The 19,683-nt window shown below is 35.3% G+C and overlaps 1 protein-coding gene across 1 annotated transcript in view; it reads left to right on the top strand.

Annotated features, from left to right (window-relative positions):
• LOC115450687 (5-hydroxytryptamine receptor 1) overlaps nt 1–7,127 on the top strand; it is a 157,234-nt gene extending 150,107 nt beyond the window's left edge. Inside the window, exons 3-4 of the mRNA XM_037440001.1 lie at nt 211–1,602; nt 2,366–7,127. Of these exons, the coding sequence (XP_037295898.1) occupies nt 643–1,602; nt 2,366–3,097 (1,692 nt within the window). The 5' untranslated portion in view covers nt 211–642 and the 3' untranslated portion in view covers nt 3,098–7,127. The remainder of the gene's footprint in view (nt 1–210; nt 1,603–2,365) is intronic.
• Nucleotides 7,128–19,683: the final 12,556 nt, after the last annotated feature.

The raw sequence follows: 19,683 nt of genomic DNA, 5'->3' as shown, positions 1-19,683 counted from the left end.
AAATTGCTTATATAAAAATAAACTAAAATTCACTACTTCTGTGTATACCGTAGGAACAATTGGAATCATAAAATATACTAATGAGAAATTCAATACGGACTTCTTGCTCTTTAGATTTTACTTACATAGCGTGTCAACCGCTATTAGTTATTACTAGTAACATGTTGTATGTCAACAGTTATGAAATCGAGTGCTTTCTTTTGTTTGCAGGTCGGAAATGTTCATCACCAATCAACGGTACTAATGAAGCAATCCGCAGACGGGATATTGGAGTAGCAGCCGCTCGAACCGCCTTCGCAGCGCAATAAAACAACTTGTCCCTGCCAATTCGTACCAAAGCATCAAGCCGAGCGAAAACAAACTGTATCTCTGAAGCCACAAGAGAAACTTTTCAATATACACCGCGCAATCCAATGGCTCTGCTCGGAATTGGAAAGTCAATCCAAGCAATATGTCAATTAAAGCCTATTCTCAATTGTAATCAAGCGCGCCATTATCAAACCAAAAAGCTTCACGACGAAGTCGTTTTTCAAACCTGACTTAAAGTCTACAGAGTGTCACAGTAGCGCACATATATAATAAAGCCAATGTATGGTAACGCTAAGAAAACGAGTATAATCAACACCCATCCAAGGGTCTCGTATGGCGACTCAAAACCATAAATCTCACTCACTGCCTAGCTTTGTTGCTTTACCTTCGTGTCTTCTCATACTGGTATCTATAATTCTACTGCAACCGAACGCGGTTGATTCAGTTGATTGCGTAGATTCATTACTAGCGTCTGAGTATAACTACACTAACCCCAATTCCACTAGTAACTGCACGTTCTTCGATACCAATTCCACTCATAAGCACATAAAGCATTCAAAATATTCCACGCCAGTCACAATCTTTCTTGTAATATTATTCCTAATAGTAATAGTTTGTACCATAGTTGGAAACATTCTAGTTTGCGTTGCTGTTAGATTAGTGAGAAAACTGAGAAGACCAAGTAACTATTTGATCGTTTCGCTAGCAGTGAGTGATCTGTGTGTGGCTATAATTGTAATGCCATTCGCAACTGTCTACGATATAATGGGAACGTGGCCTTTCGGACCAGTCATTTGTGATTTTTGGGCATCAAGCGACGTTCTCTCGTGTGCAGCGAGTATTCTAAATCTTTGCATGATCTCAGTAGATCGTTACTATGCTATAACGAAGCCCTTAGAGTACGGGGTTAAAAGAACTCCAAAGAGGATGCTGTTGTGCATTTTAATTGTATGGATGAGTGCTGCTTTTATTTCGCTACCACCAGTATTGATACTGGGTAACGAGAAAACTGAAACCTCGTGTTCTGTCTCGCAAAATCAAGTATACCAAATTTATGCTACGCTGGGTTCGTTCTACATACCTCTCACAGTAATGGTCGTGGTTTATTATAAAATATTTAGAGCTGCGAGGAAAATTGTAAAAGACGAGAAACGTGCTCAATCACATTTAGAGACGCACTGTTATCTTGAGATAAATGTCAAGAACGGTGGTGCGGCTGAAGCGAAACTGCTTGGTAACCAGCCTGCCGCCCAACCACCTCCTCGAGGATCAACAGCCAGTACTAATACTACCGTGAGTACACTGCTTGTTCTTCATGTTTTGAAAGACCGCAAGAACTAATACATACTCATGTATTTAAATGATTAAATAATATTAGTAATTTATTTCCTTTATGATTTTATGGAAAACTTCCAGAATGTAATTATGAGTAGATATTAGATATATTTATATAACATGGACTTTGATATGGATTAAATACAAAATATTAAGACTCGTTTTTCACTAGAAAAAGCATAATATCAATGGCTCAAGCAAAACATTAACGAGCTAAAAACGAACCGCCGCGAGGCTGATACAAACATACACCAAAATTGTCAAAGCACTATTCCATATTCATAAAAATGTTAGTATTCGTGTTCCATAGCGACATTATAACCCATATTTTATAGACGCCACTTTCATAGCCAAGGCATGAAATGCGCCATTGCGATATATTCTGATGACTCATTGCCGCTTTTCATGGTTCTAGCCATATTCGCTGTCAAAGCACTTTTAAAAGGTTCTGCCGTTGAATACTAACTAGTTTTCGTGACACGTGACTTTTATGCATATCAAAAGTCATAAAGTGCTACTCGTTTATTGCATCCCGTGTATTACTGTCATAGTTAACACTGCGCGGACTGAATGTATAATTCAATGCAAAATTAGGTATCCAGAGGCATTAAATATAATGAGTATTTGCAAAAATAAATGAAGACGTATAGATTTGGTGTGCGTCTACTTTTTATGACGTATCTTGTATCTGCTTTAAGAATAATCTTTCTTTTGTTAACAGTGCAGCGTTGACAAAGCGGAGAGCGGATTAGGAAGGTGCTTCAGCGGTCAGCGAAAATCCAACGAGTCTCAGTGTCCAATGCTACAACAACCGAAGACACCCACCAAACCAATCCACACGATAAACCGATCTCCCACCACTCTCACGCCAAATAATAAGCCAATAGTGAAAGATAGACGGCGTCCCTCAGAAACCAGCAATAAAATGACGACAAACAGGATCCGCTCATCGCTTTCCAACTTTGCTCAAAAAAGCCACATTGCCAAAGACTTATTCCATTCGCAATCATCACATCAAAAGAAGCTGCGGTTTCAGCTGGCCAAGGAGCGGAAAGCCTCCACCACACTCGGAATCATCATGTCAGCATTCATCATTTGCTGGCTACCCTTCTTCGTGCTTGCGCTGATTAGGCCTTTCGTGGAAGAAGATGCGATTCCGGACGCCGTGAGTGCGCTGTTTCTTTGGCTAGGGTACTTGAACAGCTTGCTTAATCCGATAATTTACGCAACACTCAATAGAGATTTTAGAAAGCCCTTCCAAGAGATATTGTTCTTCAGGTGTTCAAACCTGAACCACATGATGCGCGAGGAATTCTATCATAGCCAATATGGTGATCCAGACCAACATTACTGTGGAAATAATACAACCAAACTGCATAATTACGATGAAGGCGTGGAGATAGTCTCGGCCATCGACAGGGAGGAGACTCGAGCGTCGGAGAGTTTTCTATGATTGTCAATGCCCGAGGTCAGCAGGGACCTAGATACTGTGATCTAATAAAGACTTTTAATATTATAAAGAAGTCTAACAGTGTTGTTAATTTGGTTCAACATTTTAATGACTTGTGTATTATAAAAGGCTGTTTTGATTCGACTAGTCGTTCTTACGTGTATGCTCCGGTTGGAGATAATAATTAGAATGTGTTTAAATAATACTATATCATACATAGGTACATTAAATTATATAGTGAACATAAAATATTTAGTTTAGTGAAACATTTCGGAATGACCAAAGAGGTAAATTTATTCAACGCGAGGTTTCGTAATATTTAAGCTGTTGTGAATTTAATGAAGTTTATTAATAAATTTGTATTATATTGTTAAATAAGCGGTGTATATGAATCGACATTATTGTAGCCTGAAGTATTACTCCATGTGATAGTAGTAATAGAGTTTAATATTACATGTTCATTTCTGTTTCCTATCTTTATGTAAATGACGTAACAGAGTTTCAAGAACATATTGAAATGTTGACATTTAACGTATCTAGACGTTGACTGACAAAATTTCACATAATTTCTTGAAGTCTTGTCTTGAAGAAGTGAAGTTCTTGAAGTCATTTTACAAATTTAAACTACATAAAGATACATTTGTCGGTTTGTATCCTTCCTCACTTCTGCTCTACTTTAGACTGTGCCCCAACACTTGCAATATAATCGGAAATATTGTCATTTCTCTAACTTAAAACAATAGAATAAAAATACGATAGGCACTGCCAGAAAAAATAAAATAAGTATTCAATATAAAATGTAATTCGTTATGAATAGTAATTTTGTACATAAAAATGTTGATTTCCAAGATATAAAATTACGGCTTATTAATTAGTATTTATTGAATTTCCATAAGTTTCACAGAAGATTTAATATATAGCAGTAATAATAAAAAGTTAGTGTTGTAAATATTGTTAATATACTTAATGACATAAAACTATTAACGTTAAGTAAATTTAGTATTTCCTGAATCAGAATCTAGGATCAAAAATGTAAATAGTATCGTCAGTTTCAGTTGACACTTATTTCATTATATATTTTATAAAAAAATCTCCTTTATAAAAAAGTCCCAGAATTTTTAATAACCTGTGGCTTGGTCGACGATTAGATCGCCTGAAATAGAACATAGAAAACACATTAAGCAATGTACATACTTAAAAATATGCCCTGAATTTAGTTGGCGTGTGCTTTAAATTTTTAATCTTGTTTTGAATAAAAATAACTCTATAGCAAATAAAGTTGAATTCCATTTTTCTACCGTTAATTTTCAAGCGATCTAATACTTTCTTCGTCTTATCAAACGTTATTACATAATTCCAAAAAATATTGACCCACAATTATTTTTTTTTGTGTGTACTTTCGATTACAGTGTAAATACATAAGGGCCGTGACCAAGACGCCTTTGAACAATCATTAACGCCAATAGAAAACAAAATATCTATAGGAATGATATGTCATTAAATATGTCTAAGCGACGAACGTATCGCTAGGATATGTCATACTTATTTTTGAGCTAATAAAAGTCGCAGAAGGTCGCTGGATGTGGGCCGCTTTTAATAGCTCAATCTGGAAATCTTTAGGGGAGGCTCATGTTCAGCAGTGGACATCCTGCGACTGATGATGATGATACATATTTTAGTTTTCTTTTAGAAGGCCTTTTTTAAAAGGCGTATTAGTTACGGCCTCAGAAGTATGATTACTACAATTCCGATGTAATATACAGTCAAATCATGATTAATGAAGAGAAATAATTGAGTAGGTATTTCATTAATCAACTATGTTCAACTTTAATGACAACAAAATGGATTATATTGATTCTATACGTTTACGATCACGTATTCTGATTCAGGACATAGATTACACAGATAACGTGTGGGGAAACTACGCTTGGAAAAATAATTTGACCGTTCGAATTGATGTTTTATTGAGATAATATTAAAAATGTAATTTCTTTGATGTAGTTTCTTTCCGATGTATATTGTGGTTGTTTGTAGGTAGTTGATATGATAACCACCAAAAAAAAATCGTCTCAACACTTCTAGGTCTAAACCTTTTCTGTAATGTAAGTAGGAAAGTTTTGTGAAACCAAATGTTATAAGAATAGTTGAATTTTATGTGCTTAATAGTTCAGTAATCGGTGCGTTTTATCACTTTTCCTTGGACGTAACAGTTGGATTGAAATCGAATGAAATATATCGAAACATTAAATTTTTATATTCTAATCTATGGCGAAAAATTGGTTCGCCAATTGCGCCACTGCCTGCCCCCTCGGGAATAAATGGCGAGAGTGTTTTCTATTTCTATACTATTAAATACTTGTAGATTAAAGGAGAAAAGATAGGTCTGTATATAATAAACGTATATATAGTAACTATTCATCTCTAATGATTTGGTAATTACTTCCATGATAATTGCAAATATGGATATTCCCGTTTTGATTTTGTACGCTAACTTTTCATTTATTAAATTATTAAAGTATTTATAATTTGTAACTAACACAGGCTTTATAGCATCATTTTAATGCTGTTAAACATAAAAAAATATAGCATTTAAACCATAAGGAAGCACAATGTTTACGCTCTAACGAGACTTCAAGATGGCGTCATACGACTAATACAATTGCAAAATATCCACTAACAAAAAGGAGACAATTCATACGGTAACAACTAACCAAAATTAACACATCGATCGATTCATTTTTGAACAAAAACCAAAAATGCATAAGATCATATAGATATATAAAGCTATTGTCTTGTAAACTGCCTTCTCTTGCCTCATAACTTACTATTCATCAAATAAACTATTCTAGACGTAATACCATTAATTCCTCCATTTCTCACAAAAGACAAACTTGATCTATAAATCAATCACTTACTCGCAGATTGAGGGAATAGAAAATATCTTATCAGCGGACATTGACTCATAAATGTATAATAATGCATAAAGACGGATTTACCTCCATAAACAAACCTAAGTAAACATGTTTAAATTTGTTTATAGTAATGTTTGCACTTCATTTTCCTTATTTCTTGATTGAGTAGATTCTATATCTGTACTGTTCGCTAATATGTCATAATCAATCATTACAATCTTAAAATGTTTATTCGATTTCAATTCAAAATCAAATATAAGACAATCAAAACCGCGAATGACATCTAGTATTAAGATAAAGACAACAAATACGTGCAAATGATACAAAGAGCTTAGTTACAATCAATGATGGTTAGGTAGAACCATAAATAACCATAACAAATATGCGTGGGCGCATAAAAGTTCGTCAATCATTAAAAACTAGTTACGGCACTGGTCAAAACTAAATTAAATTAAATAATTTCTGATGGCAATTTAATTAGTATACTACAACTGTATATATAAGGATAAATCTATAATCAGGTGGTTGCATATTCGTTATTCATTTATTTAAAATAAAGTACAGGACTTGTATATTATGTAACATAGGCATGTGTTGTATAAATATTGAGACTATGCCAAAAATCCAATTATCTGTGTCCACCTAAGATAAGGAATAAAAATACAATACGAATGTCCATGTCATTTGATTATGTCAATTGCAATTGGTCGAGGGACAAACGTGTAAGCCACGTGTTGTCTCTTGGCCAATCATGACACGGATGTTTATGTCATATTTTATGCCACATACTAAAGAATCAGCTTTGACATCTATAATTCGATCATTTTTAAATGTCATACGCGGTTTTGAGTGTACGCGAAATGTACTTTCGCACTGTTACATTATGGTGAACTTTCGATTACAGTGTAAATACATAATTAATTTAACTAAGAGCTCTTATAGTACAAAGTATTGTTAATTTTTGTTTATGTTTTCGTAGAACGCTTTCCATTTTTTTTTCATGTATACCAGGTGTATTTGTAATGTGTGTTTTATTGGCCAGTATACAGTAATATTTCGGCATCACTGTATGTTTCTGTAGGGATCCTAAAGGCGACGAAATAAAAATTAGATTTCAAAAATATATTTGTTTTATTCAATGTAGATTACTTTACAGATGATTGGCATGATAGGTAAGTATATTATGTTCCTAATATCACGTCAGAGATGCTTTTTCTTTCTTTCTGCAACAGTCAAAACGATTCCTATATATGTTTTCCAAGATTTGTATACAGTTATTTTGACAAAGCATTAATAAATTATACCTGATACTCATCTTTCCCTATGGTAACATTGTGCCAAAAGTCATCCATGAATCACGAATATTTTCACAAGAATCCCAGTTTTTAATTTTTTTAATCATTGTAGTTTAATGTAAATGTGGCGTGTTTTACATCTACGGTTGGAGTAATCTATAAACATGTTTTATATTCAACAACATAAGTGTGTGGTTTTATTTAGTAATGCAATGTCGAAATGACCCTGTATTTGTGTTCAACGTAAAAGACGAACTCAACTAGTTTATTAGCTATTACGTTTCGTGTAAGTAGTCACTATAGTTAGTAACAATTCATGAGATTGAAAACCCACACCCGTTTCTAGCTACAATAATTTTCCTTTAGCTCAGCATATCAATAAATCTTTTGGAATTGTTATAATGCCCAGTGTAAATCATTAAACATTACTTGACACACACATTCGCTGGCTGATGCTTATAGGTACCTAATAATATGCCTGATAGAACTATCTAATGGCAAATCTAAGACATTTGCTTTCTTCCTTACTCTTCGCAGTTTTGTCGAATTCGTCAGCTCTGAATTTGTGACAGTGAAATGTCACCGATACAACCATTCTAATGCATTGAAACAAAAACCATTTTTTAATAAAAATGGTAACAAAGGAATACAAAATTTTAATGAAATTCCTCGTGACTTTGATTCGATTTATTTTTTGCTGGTTTGAAAAGTTTCAGGATTCAATTAAACAATTAAAGAACAACTAACCGTAAACCGCAAACTAAAAGTTTTAATATTAAATTGATTTTAGCATTCGCTTTGTTTATTAAAGTTATAATTTGTTCTTTATCGTACGGCTACTACCTTTAGAAATCGATTGAAGCAGTATCTCCATACAATGGAACAATTCCATTATACATATTTTTTAACTAACTTTAACTGTTTACGCAACGGAAGCTGTCTAAAGGAATAACTTTTCCCCGTTTTTGCAAGGTTTTTCATTACTGCTCACATCCCAATGGTTTTACCGTGATGTTATATAGCCTTCCCCGATAAATAGGCTTTCCAACACTCAAAACTTTTTTCAATATGAACTGGTAGTTCCTGAGATTAGCGCGTTCAAACAAACAAACAAACTCTTCAGCTTCATATAATAGTATAGATACGCTAATAACTCTATGGTCTATGGCCTGTTACGTGGTCAACTACCAAGTCGATTTTAATGAAATTTACTACGGAATCATCTTGAAGGACGTAAACTTTTTGTTTATATTTGTCCAATACCAAATTTCACACAAGCGGAGACGGACAAAATATAGTACAAAACAATATCCACGTAATAAAAATAACTCCATTATTAAAATCTTAACTCTACATTTTCGTCGCACATTATTCGCGACAGGCGCGTCACGCATTACAAAAATAAAAGAATCATATTAGCGGAAAATTCAATGACACCCTTGCGTATTCGCCTTGGATTTTTTGTGATATTTGACCTTAGTAGGAGACTGCGTTTATATTTATAAGCGACGCGGGATCTTTCAACTGGGAACGGTTCAGTGTATGCTCTTATTTTTACGTACATTTTAGAATTGATTGTGTTTTTCTGAAACCTAAAATTAGCACAAATCGTCTCAGCATAATGCCTTTTGCCACATAAAAGTATATGCCTTCCATACATAAAAAATGTAACGCATAGCGCCGACATTAAGGCCCTAACCATGAAGTTGCCGCTCTGAGCGGCACTGCGGGCGGTTTTGTGCCAGCAACAACGAGTGACCGAAGCAGACGCACAGGTGAATAAGAAGGATGTCCAACACAGAGAGACGCGGATAGTGCCGTGCCGTACCGCTTGCCGCTCTGCTTGCCGTTCCGCTTGCCGCTCAGCTCGCCGCTAAATCTATTTTCGTGGCCTAGCCTAAGCATAGGCATAAGCCTAATATCCTTAGGGTTAAACGAGAAACTCATCATATAATATTTAAAGGTAAAAATATTGTAGAAATAAAATAAGATAATAATTATAGGTGTCTTAAGTCACTACAGTGAACTTTGTCAATAACAATTTATCTTTTCTATTACAATATTTTTGGCAAGTAGGTACTTAAGTATCCTCATTATTTCCACCCAGATTTAAAACAATCACAAGCCACGTAACAGCTTTTGTTTTAAAACAATGTGGAACAGGAGACACTAAATTTAAGTCGTAAACAAAATCTTAAAAACAAGTATGCCAAAAAGAAAGCTTATAGGAAATCGCTGTCGCATCACCAACGTATTTCTACAACTTGTCGCGCTGCCAAACGTGTTACCTAGTCATTTTTAAACGCGCTTTCATCGCTATAGTTTGTAACTCACTATGACAATGGCCTTTACTGTCGCTTGAAATAGCATCACCATCGCCATTAACATAGCAAATCCATTATGTTAATCCCTGGAGCCTTGGGGAAGTAGGATGACCCCGTATGACGCGCGACCCCTAATGCGCGCGCTTTTACTTCGAGTGGTACGTAGAGAACTGAAGGCGAGTTTCATAGTTACATGAATCTATAATATACTATGGATAGTATAGTTACAGAAGTACCTATATACCATAGACTAAGGTATAATTTTAAAATCTTCATAAAATCGTTTCCTGGAAAAAATTAAAAAGAAAACTGAGTAAATTGCAATATAGCGCTACATATTAATAAATTTAATAATAAAAGAACAAAACATAGAAACAAAATCATAGTATGTTTTTGCACAACAACAAAAAAATGAAACAAAAATATAAATGGTGGGCCTTGTTAGGAACCTTGTTAATTTTTTTTTTTGTTAACATACAGATTATGTGCGTATTGTTCAATGTTATTTTGATGAATGAGGATGTTTGGATATACTAAAAAAATCAGTACTTTATAATAACACAAAGTCAAAATTATACCTAATACCTTGCTTGAGTATGACGGAATCGTTCCTTTTAAAAAGTTCTAAAAAATTGTTTATAATAAAAAGTCCCCCGCATCATCTGTCTGTCTTTCTACACGCGTTAAACTCAAACTACTCAACGGATTTCGATGAAATTTGGTATGGAAATAGTATGAGACACTGGGAAGGACATGGGCTACTTTCTATCCCAGGAAAATATGTAGCGGTACTTTTATCCCGGATAACTCTTTAGTCGTATATTATAATTAGTTACGCGCGAGTTAGACCCCGTCCAAAATTTGTATTTGTGTATAAAGTAAATAAAACAATAAAAATAATCCAATTAAAGAAGAAGAAGGTAATGTTTATACATCAATGATCTTGTACATCTCACCTAGTCTCAAGTAAACATAACAGGTATAACATTGACCGAAGCGCACTCCACAAATTACACAGTAATTGCATTCTGAAATCATGGGCAATGTATATCCGTCTAATAATTTATCCGCCCACAATTTCACGAGTTATACGAAAATAAACGGTGCCATAAACCTTGCGATGCATGAATGAAAACACGTCTTCTATTAATGTTTCATGACTTATAAGAATATACAAACTTCGTACGAAATCACGGATATTTTACGATTTGTAGCAACGTGTCATGGTGACCGTGAGACAGTAGGTAACTTAAATTCGTTTCTATAAATGATTTGTGAATTAGTTTTAGGAAAAGGCGATCACTGTTCTCTGTCTGTTGGTCTATGATTAGAACTGTTTATATTGCAAGTAAAATATGCAAATTTCATATAATTACTATGATTTGCAAGTTCACGTAGTTTACTTTTTTGCAACATAAACTTTTGAATAAGTTTAAATCTATTTAATAAAAAAGATATAATATGTTTCCGATATATTATTAGTATAATTTTACTAGCCTCAGGTTGCCTAAATATACTATCTATAATCTAGATATTTTACTTTTACTTATAGACTTTTAAAGCCGCTATAATGTGCCAACCATCACAGACTTCGAAATTGTATACTTCATTCTAGTTCTTCGCTGAAAGTGTGAAGAAAAATGTAGGTTAGTCAGAGTTTTTGCTATTAGTACAAAACTTGGCCAGTGCTAATGAGTTTTCGGAACTCGACTACATTATTAATATCATTCTACCTAATGTATTTTTTTCTTTTTGCAAATTTACTTATATTAATGATGCTAGAAGTGTTCATACAAGGTCTTTTGTGTATCTGCAATGTTATAGCAAGTTCAAAATAAAGCTACTTACTCTAGTATGATTTTATATCGGTAGAGTCTGCTTTCTATATAATTATGCCCCGAGGCGCTGAACATAACACGCTCGTAAAATATCTAAACGCATTTATTATATGACCTATAAATGTGCTATCGACCTATTAAACAAACTATAGAAAACGATTTATTGAATTGTCCCGCAGTCGGCAAGAAGTATTTAGATCACAGTATTAGTAAATATAACCTTTATTAACGCGTATTTGGTACCGTGTGTTATAGATTTCTTAAACACAGGGCCCTTATTCTGTATGATAGTGTAAACGCGTAACGCAGCCGTGTCATGTTATCTTCGGGAAATGTGCGTGGAATGGTATTCTGTAAGCCAAATTTCTATAGTACTAAACATGATGCGTTGTGTTACGTGCTTGTTACACACTGTCAAAATAACGTGCGGGATAGAGAATAAGGCCCCTGGCCTTATTTTCGCGACGCAACATTAATGTTTAAGTACTTTATTGCCTCAACTCAGCTCTTGTCCTACCGAGTCGAAACTTAGATGTCCCGATCCAAAACATACATACGTTGCTGATGATGATGTCTTCCTAGCCGATTTCGGCCAAGGCGCCTGTAGAAACTGGACAGGCATATTTCACTTGAGCTAAGACTGGCTATCCTGTAGTCACGCTTCTGCCCTTTGATGCCCACTTTCGTGACTTGTTTAGCTCATTTTATTTACGACTGCCTGGGTGGCGTAGTTGTAATTGTACATGGTACAAGTACGACTACCGCGCTGAGGTCCTGTGTTCGAATCCCGGGTCTGGCCAAAAATAATAGTGACTGGATTTTTCTATCTGAAAAATTACTCAGTCGTAGCTCCAAGTCAGGATGTTGGCGGTGTGATACCCCCGTGCCTCGGAAAGTACGTAAAGCCGTTGGTCCTGCGCCTGATCTCCCTCCGATAATGTCGGCTTGCCGTCTCACCGAACTATGAGAGTGAAGGAACAGAGAGTGCACCTGTGTATTGCGCACACACTTGTGCTCTATAATATATCCTGCGTAAATGGCTGATCTCCGTTGAGATTAGCCGCCGTGGTCAAAATTCGGGTAGGAGGAGGTTTTATTTACGAAAGTACCAGCGCTACAAGATCAAGGAGGTGATTCTTCATACTGTGCCAAATATGATCTACATTTCGCCTGACCATTCGTGTGTCGAGTTAGTTGCGTGTACCAAAATAACGACGTCTTTACGATGTTTTTATACAAAAATATTCAAGAAACAAATTTCCGTCACCATAATCGTATATAGCTGTAATAAAATGCTATAATTAATACTCACTGCCGTCTCGCGATGGGAATTCAAATTACACCGTTTCGTATTAGGCCACTCAATTATTTAGGGAAATAGGATGGAGTAACGTCGACTGTAACGTTTCTGTAGACAGGTGACCGAATTCGGTTCGGGATTTTCTAATTTACTTGTGGTTTTCATCAATTACAATGAGTCGGAATAGCGAATTTGGCTTCCAGTGATTTCCACTCGTCGTTTTCGAAATTCAGTCCAATTTGTACATAGTTTCATGTATTGTGATGTTAATTTTGTATTTTCGTCGAATTATTCTGTATAACGTGTTTTTATGAAACTTAATAAAAGAAACACACAAGGTAAAGTGCAGCTATGACCCACACTTTTCGCCGTGCGTGTTCCCATGATGTGACAGGGGGCGGGCGTATCTACATATCGGGCACAAATTCCAAACTCCGGGTAGAAAATTCCAATATCATTTTGTCAATCGTATTATCAATTCGTATCGTATAATGAAAATAAGAATCGGATAATGGTATATTATTATTCTCTCATTTAGTTTAAACGTTCACATATTATGCATAATTTGTTTTGCTAATACGATAAACAATGGAAATTAGCAAAAAATAAAATTACGTTAAAATTACATTTAATTTGCAACAACAGAACTGCCGTAGTAAATCGTCATAATTGGGTACATCCTGTCTTCTGTCAAAACCTATACAAGTAATTATATTATTAGCTTATTTTTATACGGGCGTAGCTTAATGGCCCCTCTGCACCCGATAATAAGTGGAATGGAGTCCGGGTAGACACTGACGAGAGATGTTTATCCTTCGCCTGTCGACACAATTATGCAGGTCGATTTAAAATCGTACACAGGCTGATAACGGAACGTGCCACGTATGTATTAGTTACTCTAGCAGCTTTTCCACTTTTGCACGGCGGTCGTTATCATGGCAGATATAACTATTATCGTGGTCACAAGGCGGACTGACGAAGGCTGCAGTCTTCAAAACGTCATACCAATATACAAAAAACCGTGATAAAATTCGTAAAATAGTTCATTCAATGTTCAAGATTTGCGTAAACATGAGCGATATACTTATCTTAAAACCAGCAGAATCATTGTCAAGCATGTATAGTTATAGCATATTATAGTCTAAGAGCCCGTGAACCCCAGACCTTCGTTATTTTATAAAAGCTGAAAGTTTGTTAGCGCATGCTCCCAACACAGGTAACAACGATGTGTTGGGAGCATGCGCTAACAAACTTTCAGCTTTTATAAAATAACGAAGGTCTGGGGTTCACGGGCTCTTGCTCTATTAGATATTACTAAAATTACACGAGCAATTTCTAGTATTAAAATTTTTATCTATAATTTAAAAAGCATTCATTACGTAAGATTAATGATGTTTTAATTAAGTGTTTCGACTTGTTAACGGCCCAGCTACTCATATCTTAGATTACGAGCCAAGTTTCAAGGACTTTATTAAAGACTTCAGTTTGCGCTACCTGTTAACTTTACGGGTATGATGCATGTACCGTAATTAAGTGTAAAGACGTGCCATAAATCACAGTTCCTTGCGCAGTTTAAAACACCATTTATTAACAGAAACAACTTTTTCCAACAACATTGGTGACAGTTTTGTCTAAATGCCAAATAATAATAGCACTTATTCAAATACTCGTATGTACGATTATTATGTGCCAATTTCGAGAAGATAAGTAATCCCTGTATACACTAACAAATTGTGTAAACATGACGTTTTAATAACTACAATATTGGATTCGGTATAATAAAAGAAAAACAACGCACGCATTGTTTCGAATTCGGCAAACTTCGCAGCATAGTTTCAAATAACACGCAACAATAAAATATGGGGAAGCGTATCAATCAAAAGCGAAAAATGCAATATCGCATTGTAATAAAACTGTTTTCGGAAAACCATTTCTGTACAGCGTTCAGAAATAAAACTATACACGAATGGGCAAGAGCTGTTTTTATGAAACAAACATAATATTATGCAATGCAACGGAAGAATCATTGAAAGTTGTAAATAGCATTCCTGATTAAATAACGATAACATAAATAATGATTAACAGTTTCGCTTTGTCTGTATTTATGGAGGCGATACAGACGAAGACGGTGTCCGTAAGGTACAAGGACTATTTCAGAGAAGATAGGAATTATACAGGGGTTTATGGATGGGATCAACCTAGGCTACTCACTGGATTTCCATTTAGGTTAGGATGGGCAGGCCATTACGCTCGAGTAACGAGATATCAAATACAATAGGGTACCGGACTCATTTTTGTTTTTTACTATTATCAAATATTTACATAATACAAATTATAACACAGAAGGAATTATTAAATCCGGTAAAAAATCAACAAGTTATAAGTCTTTGAATTTCGTTGGAAGGGGTAATTAACAAGAAACAGAAAAGAGACGAAAAACTCACATGTGACGTCATCGGGAATTACGACGCGTGCGAAAGAAAGAGATGAAGCGATATCCCCACATCGCGCCCACTTCTGCACATTACAATATTTTAAATATGAATTACTCGCTCATTTTTTTACCAATTTTTATGCAGTTTTCGCAGGAGTGCTTCTTTTTCGTATTATTAACCATTACATATAGAATAATGTACAAAATCAAGCATAGGCCGGTCCCCTATTCCTGTCAGAAAATTCACGTATGCTTCTTAAACTGTGAACCTCACAGTCACCTTACGCGACTACTAAACTAATGAACCGATTATGACATAACCACGCAATATGCCCGTCTCATTATCAGTATTCTGTAATAGCAACTCAGTCAACTACAACGAGAGATAAGCCGACATTATCCCGTAAACAGAAATCATAATTAGGTTAATCTTATCGGAACCATGAGTTCGTGCTTACCGTCTTTTTGTTTGAAACCGAATTTCATATTAATTTACTTATTCTTAAGAGTTCAAACGAATTATTGAATATAATTAGTTTAGTAAACGGTATTGCTGTTCTGAATAAATATTTTTGGCGTGTTTTTTTTATTACCTTCGAAAGTAGACGAGCTAAGGTCTCACCTGATGGTAAGTCGACACCGGCGCCATTGAATTTTGATAATTCTAGAGGCACAGAAAAATCGCTGCTTACCATAAAAACCCTCTTGAACCTTGAAAAGGACATATTTTTTAATGCCAAGGAACCAACGGGAGAGGAAGTTCATTCCAGACTGCACATGTGCGTGGTAAAAATGATATCTGAAAACTGTGGAGAAATTTAAACGGTGGGAAATTTTATTTTACTTCTGGCCTTCTCCCATTACAGCGTGATGTCGAAACATTTATTCAACATTTTCCAACCAGCTTGATCTATAAAAATATAGTGTCACAATAATGATAATTATTCTTACGTTTAAAACTATTTAAAACCAAGAATTATCGATTAGGTATACAAATCCATGGTGATTGACTCCACCGACATAATATACTATTTGAAACAAGGTTGAATATTGGATGATGTTTTGATGTGTTTACCTAAAATACCATTAGCTATTGGAGAACTAAAACGCACAACTAGTATGGGTACATTACGCGTTGCTACGCGGCTCGTGTAGGGTTATTATGAAAAACGATCAACGGCAATTGCATATCAAAGTAGTAAGTGAATAAAATATCAGAAGAAACATGGATGCGCTCCAGCCTCGATTCTCTGGCATCATCGATTATCATAGAGGTTGCTTAGCTGAGGGAGGACACTGGATTTATGATAGATAGATAAAAATCATATATAGCTCACACTAAGTGACCTATATATGATTTATATAGGTCACTTAGTGTGAGCTCGGATTTACCATCTCCGGGTGGTTATGTTGCGGAAGCAAAAAAATCTTTAATATATGGCACTGCTGCCTCTAGGCCGCGCGCTAAGTATGTTCGACCTTATGAGAAATCCGCCATTAACGGCAATATCTCTTCTTGGTCTAAATTGTCTTTATTATCAACACCAGGCATAGTGTTGAGTACATAGTGCCACATAACTGCCAAGAATAAAACAAAAAATAATTTACGATCTTTGTCTTTGGCAATTGCAAGTCACGTAATTAGCGTTCCGTTTAGATTAGATTTGGGCAGCCCATTACGCTCGAGTAACGTGGTTATTCACTTTAGCCAGCCTAATACGCGAATTTTATGCAATGTCGACTCACCAATTTAAGGGTTAAATCTTCTGTGACCTAATGAATAAAAAATATCAAAATGTAATAATATAAAACTGATGATGCCCTGGATTCGAGCACCAGGTTTCTTATTATTTAAGTTTGTTAATAAAAAATATATCGTATTTTTTTAACTTTGGCCAATAGGGAAATAATTCTGTCGTATTGAATTATACAATTGGCAATGCGAGCATCCTAGATGGTGACAATTAAAAGTACCTATCGACCATGGGTTTATTTTCGAAATTTTATGTTGGAAAACAGTTTGTGTATATTTTTTATTTCCATATTTGTTAAAAGAACATTCATAAACTGCTGAATGGTTTTCTATAGAATTCGACATGTCATAGATTAAAAATTTCCGTAAAATTCGGTACACAGATACATTATGTCTTGGATTAAAAAAAAGAAAAGCCTAAGTGAGGTCTCATATTACTTGCATGGTACGACTATCATGCTGAGGTATTGAGTTCAAACTTGTTATCGCGCAATATGATATTGGGTGTTCCCTCAGTATCGGCCCGAAGTCTGGAAATGTGCCCGGTACATGGCAATAGGCCCGGCCTCTATTACATTGCACCTAACATAGCGAAATAGACAAAAAGACGTAATGCTATGTATATATCTACGAAAAATACTACATTGTTATCCCGGAAAATGTTACATTTATTACTTATTCCGAGAAAAAATTAAAGCGGGTCTTCACCCGCAACGAGCAACACCTAGCATGGTATAAATCGATGTGAAACGAAAACCATCTCACACCGTGAACGGAGTTCTAAAACCGTATTATAAAATATGAAAGCGCATTTCTTCCAGCTGAGATTCCGCCCAAGATAAGCACGTAATATCCGATATAATATAAGTAATAACCTGCTAAAGATTATATCTCTCGACTTACAGCGCCTTTAACAAGAACTGCCCGCAGGTTTAGACGAACTTTTGCTGGTAATGAAATGGATTTCGTTAAAATACGTATACATTTTTAAAATCATGATAATCTCTTGGTATGTTTTGGATGTTTTTAGATACTTTATCTTCCGTATAAAGTAACTCTTAATAAATTAAGAGGAAACACTTTTGAAAACATTTCAAAACTAATGGCGGCTCAATTAGGCTGACTTTCTTTTTAATATTTTTTATTATTGTTTAACTAAATAAATACGAATTCTGAGTAACCTTTTGACGTTCTTTGATATTGGTATTTATAATGAATTAGATTATATAGAAAATTAATTTTATTTACTTATTACTTTTTAATGTATAACACATTACCTACAATCTTCAAAAAACGGATAATTCCATGGTTTCAAATGTAAATTAAAAGTATTTATTAAAAAATCGAAACCTTGAATGCAGCTATGGCAGCAAATCTTGAATTTGTGAGTTGACTTGTGGGTATTTTAATATTGTTATCAAAGATATTAGTAAAGAAGTGAACAGTATTACCAGTGGCGAAGGGTCCATAATCCTATCCAAAATCCTATTCCAACTGACTTCTCCTTTTTTTTTTGGGAACCGCCACGATTATCACCGGGGGTACTCTACTAACGGTGTACAAGCGATCCCCCGGCTTAGCAACCACGGCAGTCCCAATAATGATTTGGTGGGCCCTACCAAATCATCATTGGGACTATCACTTGGGCTATCATTCAAGGTGCCAGCGGACGGCACGCTGGCAACCCGCAGCTATTCAGTCACGGGGCCGGGGAGGAAGAAGGGAGGGGATAGGGAGAAGGAAGAGAAGAGGAAGGAAGAGAAGAGGAAGGAGTAAGAGTTTGTTAGGATGGTTGGAAGGGAGAGGGAGGGGAGATGTTCACGCAGCCTTATAGAAGAAAGAGAAGGAGAAGGAGTAGAAGTTTGTTAGGATGGTTGGAAGGTAGAGGGAGATGTTCGCGAACCCTTACAGGCCTCAATATGTATTTGGTAACCAAGAGGTATACACATTACACTATGTGCCTAGAGTCGCGGCATAATGTTCCCCCGTGCATGGGCGTGCATTCGGTGTGAAGACAAAAATCTAATTATCATTAGAACGATTTGCAGACCGTATTTATACATATTAGTCCCTCTATGTTGTGTCGGGTTTCCTTTCATAAAATTACATCCCTTGCCACTGTTACCCAAATTAAAGAATTAAAATTATTCTATACGATACTAGCATAATAACTTCTAAAATTATATATCTCAAAGTGAAATGTAATTTCTTTTGAGAATAAAATTTCTATAACCTCATAATGCCTCAGTGGCGCGTACGCTGTACGACTGCTCTGTGATCTCAGGTACAAATCCTAGGTCGGGCGAATCTGTATGTCAATGCCTAGAATTTGTGCCTGATTGAGGGAATATGTTCGCTCCCTATTCCCTGTCCCACCCTGGACACTAGACACGACGAAAAGTGGGTGCACTACTTAAACCTCTTCCTATACTTTCGGGATTAAAAAGCGTGTATGTGTATTACAATAATTTGTGTGCAATGAACATTTTACAAAGTTTTTACTTGCAATGTTTGTATGTACCTTTGTACTTTCAGGGCGAATCTTGTCAATGAATTTTAAAACAGTTATCCTCAACCAATTAAAATTAAATTTTGCACATACGTTTAGTTCTTTTTAATAATTTAAGCTGCATTTTACAAATTGGCAACATTATTTTGTTTTAGTACTATATAATCTCTTAACATTTGCATTTATATATGTTCGTATTGAATCTTGCCAATAATTTTAAAGCA

The sequence above is a fragment of the Manduca sexta genome, chromosome 18 (assembly GCF_014839805.1).
Source record: "Manduca sexta isolate Smith_Timp_Sample1 chromosome 18, JHU_Msex_v1.0, whole genome shotgun sequence".
NCBI classification, from domain to species: domain Eukaryota; kingdom Metazoa; phylum Arthropoda; class Insecta; order Lepidoptera; family Sphingidae; genus Manduca; species Manduca sexta.
The sequence above is the reverse complement of the archived record's forward strand: the minus strand, read 5'-3'. Positions and strand labels throughout refer to the sequence as shown.